Source organism: Puma concolor, chromosome D1 (assembly GCF_028749965.1).
Source record: "Puma concolor isolate L17-30 chromosome D1, mPumCon1.1.hap2, whole genome shotgun sequence".
NCBI classification, from domain to species: domain Eukaryota; kingdom Metazoa; phylum Chordata; class Mammalia; order Carnivora; family Felidae; genus Puma; species Puma concolor.
The window spans coordinates 14061501-14071532 of NC_141676.1; the positions used below are offsets into that span (position 1 = coordinate 14061501).

General features: G+C 35.7%; 1 protein-coding gene and 1 pseudogene across 1 annotated transcript; both read right to left on the minus strand.

Moving 5' to 3' along the window:
- Positions 1-515: 515 nt before the first annotated feature.
- Positions 516-1471, minus strand: LOC112865984 (olfactory receptor 5AL1-like; annotated as a pseudogene).
- Positions 1472-6628: 5157 nt separating this feature from the next.
- LOC112866164 (olfactory receptor 8U9) lies at positions 6629-7609 on the minus strand. The gene has a single exon (XM_025929210.2). It carries the CDS (start codon positions 7607-7609, stop codon positions 6629-6631), a length of 981 nt encoding a protein of 326 aa, XP_025784995.2.
- Positions 7610-10032: the final 2423 nt, after the last annotated feature.

Genomic DNA, 10032 nt, shown 5'->3' on the forward strand with positions numbered 1-10032 from the left:
CAACAATTTTTTTCAGATTCATCTTACTGGGAGTACGTGTGTGTGTGCATGCATGTGCATGTACGTGTGTGTGTGTGTGTGTGTGCATGCATGTGCACGTACGTGTGTGTGTGCGTGTGTATTTTTTAGGCAATGTTAATAACTTTAATTGCTTTAGTGATCTGAAATAGATGTGGTTTTTACCAATGCCATGAGTTGGAGTGTTCCCCTATGGAAAAATTCCTCTATGGAAAAGAAATTTATTTTCAATGATCTATGGAACAAAATTTAACCCACTATTTGCAATTGAATTTATTTTATTTTCATATCTTTCGATAATTTCGGGAGTCATAATTTTCATAATAGAAAATAAAATCAGAAAATTACCGTACACTCTATATCTATAGGAAAGCATGTTACTAATAGTATGCTAATGCAGAACACCCGAGAACTGTTTTTTTTTAACGTTGTTTCTTTTGTTTTTGTTTTTGTTTCGCATCCCGACTCTGAGGGCTTTCAGTTAGACCATAGGTCTTTTATTTTATAGTAAAGCAAACCTTTTCTATAATTCTCTTCAAAGCATTTTGACTTCCTGGTTCCTCAGGCTGTATATTAAAGGATTCATCGTGGGGATTACCACAACATAGAAAACAGAAGCTATTTTGTCAGTATCCAGAGAATGGCTTGTTTCGGCTGCATATACATGAAGATGACGGTATCATAAAATATGGTGATGAAGTCAGGTGGGAGGCACAAGTAGAAAATGCCTTTTGTCGGCCTTCTGTTGAATGAATCCTCAGAATGGCAAATAGAATGACTATGCAGGAGATGAGGACGATAAAGAGAGAGAAAAGGGTATTGAAAGCAGCAAGTGTGAACAATATCAGTTCTTTGATATCTTTATAATGGGTTTTACGGCAGGCCAGACCAACCAGGGAACATCATCACAGTAGAAGTGATTTATTATGTTTGAATTACAGAAAGGTAAGTGGAATGTTAGAATTGCCTGGAGGAGTCCCACAGAAAAGCCATACAAATGTGTAGTGACCACCACTTGAATACAGACCCTTCTGTTCATGATAATGGTATAGAGTAAAGGTTTAGAAATGACTACATACCTATCATACGCCATGATTGAGAGCATATACACTTCACAGACCACAAACATGACAAAGCAACACAACTGAGTGGCACAAGCAGGTAAGGATATTCTCTTAATTTCTTGGAGGAAGTTCACCAGGGTGTTAGGGGTGACAGAGGAGGTGTAGCAAAAAGCAACAAAAGCTAGATTGCTGAGAAAAGAATACATGGGTGTGTGAAGCTGAGAACGGGTATAAATTAGCATAACTAACCCAAGATTACCTATGACACTAATTAAGTAGATCACTAGCAAGATCCCGAAAAGAAGGGCTTGAAGCTCTGGACTTTGTGTGAGTCCCAAGAGGATGAATTCAGTCACTTCCGAATTATTGCTTTCAGCCATGGAATACGTGTAGAAGCATTTCATATTCTTATCTGTGGAACATTCATGCTGGATAATCTTCCCCTTCTGGCATTAAGAACTTAACTCATACTTATTTTATGGTGACCGGATTGGAAAGATAATCCTCACTGGTCCTGTGCGCCATTCTCAGGTTTCAATACCACCTGTTTTTAACTTCAACAGAGTTGCTCCAGGCAGAAATTCTAACATGTTTAGTGATGTAGGGAATTGTTGAAGACGAATGTCTTGAATTAAAATGTGGAATCTCATATACAATGAAAACCCAGTATTATAGGCATATCATTTTATCAACAATAAAAGAAATGGGGGCACATTTCAGAGTAATATATTAAGATTAAATACTAAACATTTCAACTCCACTGAGAAAACAATTATAAATCTGACTAGACATTATTCTTAGTGTACTAGCCAATGCAATAAAGGAAGGGGTAAAAATATTACTTATAAAGTACATGATATTGTATCTGTACCAGTTCAGTGGAAATATATATTTATTATGATTGTGGAAAAGTCTTCTGTTATAAATATAATGAAAATGATGCTATAATAAAAAATGTAACTTTCAATAAATGTGAAAATATAGTTTTTAAGATTTCATTTTAAATAATAAATTTAAAGCCTAGTGTTTAATTTAATATTTAACTTCACACAGTGTTGGCCCTATATGTTCCTGTTGTTTACGTTTGAGCTCAATAAATTCATAGTTTCACATATTTATTAGTTGAATGGTATTTGGGAAAGGAGAAAAGCCTTACAAGTTAATTCAGATATGTAATGCATGGTGGGTAACCCATAAATCTACTAAATAAAGCTATAAGAACAATCTGGAGTTCTCTTTCTTTCTTCCTTTCTTTCGTTTTCTTTCTTTCTTTCTTTCTTTCTTTCTTTCTTTCTTTCTTTCTTTCTTTCTTTCTTTCTTCCTTTGATGGAGTGTGAGCAGGGGACAGACACACACACACACACACAGAAAGAGAGAGAAAGAATCCCAAGTAGGCTCTGTACCACCAATGTAGAGCCCAACTGTGGGGCTCTAGCTTACAAACCATGAGATCGTGACCTGAGCTAAAATTGGTCATATGCTTAACCAAGAGAGCCGCTCAGGTGCCCCTGGACATTTCTCTAAAATGTAAAGAAGACTTATTTATCCCTACAAATAGTAAACTGTGTTATAAGCTATAGAATGTAAAATAGAGTGGGACTCTGCCAGACCAGTGAATGTTTGTCAACTGGCGTTCAAAAAGTATTGATTTATAGCATCTGTTGTTTTTCTGATTTCTGTGGTATAAATATTCCGACTATTGCTGACTTCAGGCTACAAAGTTAAAGTCACGGAACCTGGAGTTGGGAAATAAATTCAGATGACAGCTTTTGCAAGCTGTTAAGAGAGAGTGGTAGTTATACAAAAATAAGTTGGTATTATAAGCAAAATCATAGAAAATATCATTTAATAAAACACATGCATATTATACCATATGCTAAAGAAATACTCAAATCGATGAGTCTCTTTTCATAATGCATTTCTATCTATAATTATAAGTGTCACTTACACTCATATGCTTATATTGATTAATTTCAAAGAGAAAAAGTTCATTTTACCAAATATGAAAGAATCAGCCAGCAATAACTTGTTCGTTAGGTTGACCAAATTAAAAGATGATACTATCCACAGTTGGTAAAGATGTGAGCAAACAAATATAGCCTTGCACAACCAAGGGAGGTGAAATTTGTGTTCATCTTTCTAGAAGGTAGTGTAACAGTAAGCATCAAAATTGTTTAAATTAGTCCTGCCGTTGATTGATACAATGGTTTTAATGCTAGGCAATTAGTGGAATAATAAAAGTATTCAAGTATATGAATGGTTTCATTTTTACTTCCCAAAACATGAAAGTTGTCAATACTCTGATAGTTACTCAGTTACTGCACATCTCAGTAAAATATTAGGTAGCCATTCAAAAGTTGAAACAAGCCTGGATTATTTTTTTAAATTTTTTTAACATTTATTCATTTTTGAGAGACAGAGGGTCAGTGTGGGAGGGGCAGAGAGAGGGAGACACAGAATCCAAAACAGGCTCCAGGCTCTGAGCTGTCAGCACAGAGCCCCATGCGGGGCTCAAACCCACCGACTGTGAGTGAGATCAGGACCTGAGCCGAAGTCAGACGTTCAACGGACTGAGCCACTCGGGCGACCCCTGTGATATTGACAAGTGTTCACAATGTTAAAAAAGGGCAGTGTGGGGCTCCTGGGTGGCGCAGTCGGTTAAGCGTCCGACTTCAGCCAGGTCACAATCTCGCGGTCCGTGAGTTCGAGCCCCGCGTCAGGCTCTGGGCTGATGGCTCAGAGCCTGGAGCCTGTTTCCGATTCTGTGTCTCCCTCTCTCTCTGCCCCTCCCCCGTTCATGCTCTGTCTCTCTCTGTCCCAAAAATAAATAAACGTTGAAAAAAAAAAAAAAAGGGCAGTGTGCTAAACAGGTTATATAGTCATAAGTGATTTCTGTAGACACACATCACATTATGACCTACAGATCCTTCACACACGGAGGAAAACTATGCAAACCATAGATATCACAATGTTAACAGTGGTTATATCTGTGAGATGGTATTGTGGTCTTTTCTTCCTTCGTATTCATTTTGACCATCCTTTACATTTCGCACTATACACTACTTCATTAAACTTGATTTCAATTTCAAATGTACGTTTCCATTTTACCATGCATTCCATGTTTCTAAGGACTGACAACTTAATTTTTCATATTAGTTATTGCTGTAATTTGTGTTTATCTGGTGCCCATTTGGATGTGTGAAGTGTTTCTAATCATTTACCACTATAAATACCTTCATAATCCCACATTTTGGGGGGAAATATTTCATTATAATACGTTGCCACGGTGGAATAATTTGTTAACAAATTGAAAACACTTCTCCTCAAAGAGGACAAAACTAATTTACAAAATCATCAAATTCTAAGTGAAAATCATGGTAACTATTTTTCCTCATATTAAAATTATATGAAAAATCTTCGCTTTTAATCTGAAGTTCTTAAATTTCACTTTATATAGTTTTCTGAATGTTTAACATTTTAAAAAGAAGAGTAGGAAATCTAAATATTGTCAGTTTAAAAAATGTATTTATTCTGAATTTTTTTTTATCCTTTGCCTTTTAAAATCCTATGGTAATAGATTGATTCATCAATACTTTTTTCATCTTCTTAACTGCTGAGGAAACTGAGGCATATGTAAGCATACTAAATTGTCTAAGATCTTTTCATTCAGCAAATGTTAGACCCACTATTCACATTCAGGCTTGTAGACTCCAAAGAATCCATGTTTGTTTTGTTTTGTTTTTTGTTTGGTTCTGTTTTAGTATACTCTACACCCAACATGGGGATCCGAACTCACAACCATGAGATTAAGAGTCACATGCTCTACTGACTGAGCTAGTTAGCTCCCTCAATCCATGCTTTTTAATAGCATAGTGGTGGCACAGTGAACCCACAGCCTGACAAGGCAGGAGATTGTGAAGTCAAAGATGTTAATGATAGGCTTTTGGTATATAGAATACAGACTCACAATCTGCTGCAGGAGTTTTGTAAAAAAAAAAAAAACAGGGAGCACTGAAATGTTCAAATAGTAGATAAATGTGCTTCATGAAAAGACAAGGAATAAACTTTTGAGAACCTTGGATCAGAGTAGCCCTGTGTCTCTATGATCCATCAAAATGTATAGTAAGATCAAAAGTGAACCTTGACCTAAGGCAAGTTTAAATATGATCTTCTCTCTCTAGCTCTTAATAACATCCTAGTTTTTTGTCATTAAGCATTTCTATGACCCCTAGACTGAAAAAAATTATTAAATGATATGCATGAGTGGCAAACTAAAAATCATTCTCTATGTCATTAAACATTATAAAATTATTGTCGCATTTATTTGAAACAGATGCATGCATATCTATATCTATATCTATTGTATATTATATGTAATATCTGTATATAGATATTATATAATCTATACATCTGTATCTATATCTATGTATCTATATCACAGTTATCAGTTGTGTGTGGTAATCCTTATTTATATATTGCCCCCTCAAGTTCATCAGTACAGCTGGAACTAGAACTCAGGTCTTTAGGTTCATAGAAGGAAGGAAGATATACAAGTACCCATTATTGACGGTTACCCTTTCCATGTTGTTTAATCCTTAAGAAGACTCCAAAATGAGTATCATTGTCCTCATTTAATTGATAAGCTAGTGAAAGCCCACACACAGACTACATTGTCCAATGGGTTCCTTTTGTTTTAAGCTATACCTTGATTAATAAGGACCAACTTACTGAAGGTTTGCCCACTATGAATCATATGATCCTTGCTACTGGCCAAATGTTTATGATGTTTCCATTATTTTAAGTATATTTATATGGAATTCATATGGAATGGATGATGCCTTTGGGATGCTATCCCTGAACTGCCTAATTATTATTATTTTTTAATTTAGATAATTGGAAAAAATTTAGTGAGCTCTCATAGGCTTAAAAAAAAAAGCAGTTTACTGCTCTTTACAAAAAGAGTCTTTTGGGACCAAGCCAGGCTTACAGGTCAGTAGAAAGTTGTGTTAAATCAGTCACAAAGTAAAGTTAGGATGTAGTACTATTCTTTTTAATAAATGCAGTATGCTAAATTATAATATGGAACAGATTTATATTGTCATATTTTTTCTAAGAAATTAGCAAGTCAGAAAAAGAATATTTATACCATGTATCATTGCTTTTTATGTGGGATACTGGTAATGTAGCCAGAGATTTCTGAACTGGGAATTTCCGAGAGGTGAAAAGTCTGAACTTTTGTCCATGTGTTGCCTGCAACTAGTTATGTAGATAATTAGAGGCTTTTTCATTTATTTGAGAATTGAGAAAATCAGTACTTCTCTATGGACCAAAAATTAATTATTCTTAATACATTTTACACTACAAAATGAAAATGGATATAAATTCTTACAGTTGTTTTCACATTTAAAATCTCATTTTAAGTGAAAATATTTTGAAAATTTCATTCTACAGTGAACACATATGCAGAAGTTGCATATTAAAAACAGACATTCTGATAGTTTTTAAAGAACAGACCATGAAGAAAAGCCTGTTTAGATTTACTCAAGTTACTTCCTTAATTTAATGAACACAAAAGCCTGGTTTCTATTGACAATGACTTTCTTCAGAGCATCTTTCACCTCCTTGTTCCTAAGGCTGTAGATCAAAGGGTTCAACATAGGAATGATCACTGTATAGAAGACTGAGGCCATCTTATCCGTGTCTAGGGAATGGTTTGAGCTTGGCTGTAAGTACATAAAGATAAGGGTCCCATAGAATATGGTGACCGCCAGCATGTGAGAGCCACACGTGGAGAAAGCCTTGCGCCTGCCCTCAGCTGAGCGCATCCTCAGGATGGCAGAAATAATGTACGTGTAGGAGACAAAGACGACCAGAAGGGAAGAAATGAACATGATCCCAGCACAGACAAAGATCCATAGCTGTTTGGAGTGAGTGTCTGAGCAGGTTAGCCTGAGGAGAGGCATGTCATCACAATAGAAATGATTGATGACATTGGAGTGGCAATAGGAGAGGCGAAAGGTGAGGATAGTATGAAATAGTGCAACCAGGAAGCTATAGCTGTAGGGGACAACCACAAGCTGAATGCAGATTCCTGGGGACATGACAACCAGGTAGAGGAGAGGGTTACAAATGGCCACGTATCTGTCATAGGCCATGGAAGCCAGTAGCAAGCATTCAGCGGTCATGAAGGCCAGGAAACAGCCTAATTGAGCAGCACATGCATTGAAGGAGATAACATTTTGTTTGTACAAGAAATTCCCAAGCATTTTGGGTGTAATGACGGAAGAGTAGCAAAAGTCAACAAACGCCAGGTTGCTAAGGAAGAAGTACATCGGTGTGTTGAGTCTTGAGTCTGTTCTAATGACTAGGATCAAGCCGAGGTTACCAACTACTGTGAAGAGGTAGATAGATAAGAAAACCACAAAGAAGGGCGTCTTTAATTCCTTTCGATCTGTGAGGCCCGTGAGAATAAAATCCTTTACGCGGGTGCAATTTATCTGAGCCATATCCTTCCAAGGCTTCTGCATAGGAAAGCAGAGAAAAGAGTTAAATTCAAGTTGCTGCTCCTATGAGTAGTAATTTTATACTTTACTGTCTTGTGAAGAGGTTTAGTTGCCAAAATAGTGATTGTTAGCATATTGTGATTCTGGGAATGAGATGGAGAACAGAAAGAAATATATGCGGGAAAGGCATATTTCCCTTCTCTCAAATCCATTGTCTATAGAAAGATGGGACCCATGGAATAGTCCACATTGTTGTCCCAAAACTGACAGAAAAATAGTTTGTATTTTTTATCTTACTTTAATAATTTGTCACTTAAAGTCCCTTCTAGGTTGCAGAATAATCTTCATAGTTATATTAACAATTCAAATACTAAAAATGGGTAGAGAGGGTACAATGAGATGTTTATTGGTCTCATTTGATCTTGCTAGACCTTTATGTAAAAACCATATTGTAATGCCCACTTTACACATGAGGAAGAGGAAACTGAAGTAGTAACACCTGAAACAAAAGCAGATAACTGGTCTGAGTATAGGTAGTTTGGTTTCACACTCGTATGTTTTTAACTCAGGAGACCATATCTCATCATTTTCAAATTTTGCTTTCTATCATACTGCCCACACATCACTATCTCTGAAACATGAACCTACATGATCCAAGGGAATGAACCCTCACAAATTTTACAATATATTTCGAATGAAAATAAACTGATATTTGCTTTCCAAGAGATTTGAAAATGTATGTCTCTTTATAAGTCAATTTATGTTTCTTTCAATTCTTTTTACCTTTTATTAAGGAAATAGAAATTTAAATTATGTTTTTGTATTCATCCTCATTTTCTTACTTTAGGTTGGATATTTATTTTTCTTATTCATTTTGACTGACTTTCCTAATTGAACTATTGAACATCTAAATATAATTTATGGAAATCTATTGTAGGAAAGCATAAGAATTATAGAACTGTGTTCATACTGTTAATGTTAAATGTCATCTCTCTTCTCCTTTTCTTCTCCCTCTCTCTTTCTCTCCCTCTCTCTCTGACTGTCTCTCACTCTCCCTCTCTCCCTCTTTTTCTCTCCTTCTATCTCTCTGTCTCATCTTTATACCTGAGAAATGAAAACAAATCTTTCTTAGATAAACTCATGCAAACTGCTTTATACACTCTGGAAATTGAACAGGGAATAAATATACAAATCTAATAAAAACTTATGTTTCTTCAAATTTTATCCAGAGTTTACTAATAGCTCTTTTGTAGCTCTTACAACTATTATTCAACTTATCCAAAAACGCATTTTAGTTATTTTTTGTTTGTTTCAATCAGTATGTTTATTGGGAAACACTGTGGGGTAAGTAAAAACTTTTAAGAAATACTTATTTACTTTAATTTTATCATAAATAAATTGTATATTCCTTTCTAAAACATTAATATTCATGGAGTTTTAATGTCTAATTACAGCAAGATGGAAATTGATATAAATAAGAATTAGCAACCCATCTATTCCAGATATCTAATTTTCATATTAAAAATGAAAGTCAATCTAAGCAAAATGTTTTTTTAAACGGAGAAAGGAACGAGAAAGGGAAAATACTGGGGTGCCTGGAGGCTCAGTTGATTGAGTTTCCAACTCTTGATTTTGGCTCAGGTCATGATCCCAGCATTGTGGATTGAGCTCTGAGTTGGGCTCCATGCTCAGGGCTTAAGATTCATTCTCTCTCTCTCTTCTTCTGCCCCTCTCCCCCCACACTCTAAAAAGGGGGGGGAGGCAATAAAATAAAATTTTTATTTATTGGTCTGCTCATAAAAGATCTTTCTGTAGAATATTAGCTTTCAGACTCAACATTTTTTGTGTCAGAAACCACAGAAATAAATAGTTATTACATGATGGCAATGAAATTAATAAATATATCCAGAATGATACTCTCATTACCCGGCATGCACTTACCTTGCATGTTCTTTTGTGTTCGAATAGAAACTGTTCTACATATCATATGAAGAGTTAATACCCAAAATCTATAAAGAACTTCTCAAACTCAACACCCGAAAAACGAAGAATCTGGTGAAGAAATGGGCAAAAGACATGAATAGACACTTCACCAAAGAAGACATCCAGATGGCCAACTGACACATGAGAAAATGCTCCACATCACTCATCATCAGGGAAATACAAATCAAAACCACAATGGGATACCACCTCACACCTGTCAGAATGGCTAACATTAACAACTCAGGCAACAATAGATGTTGGTGAGGATGTGGAGAAAGAGGATCTCTTTTGAATTGCTGGTGGGAATGCAAGCTGGTACAGCCACTCTGGAAAACAGTATGGAGGTTCCACAAAAAACTAAAACTAGAACTACCCTATGACCCTGCAATTGCACTATTAGGCATTTATCCACGGGATACAGGTGTGCTGTTTCGAAGGGGCACATGCACCCAATGTTTATTGCA

Bases quoted from the DNA above. Each gene is read 5' to 3' on its own strand.
- LOC112866164 (XM_025929210.2), bottom strand. From the start codon at position 7,609: ATGCAGAAGCCTTGGAAGGATATGGCTCAGATAAATTGCACCCGCGTA.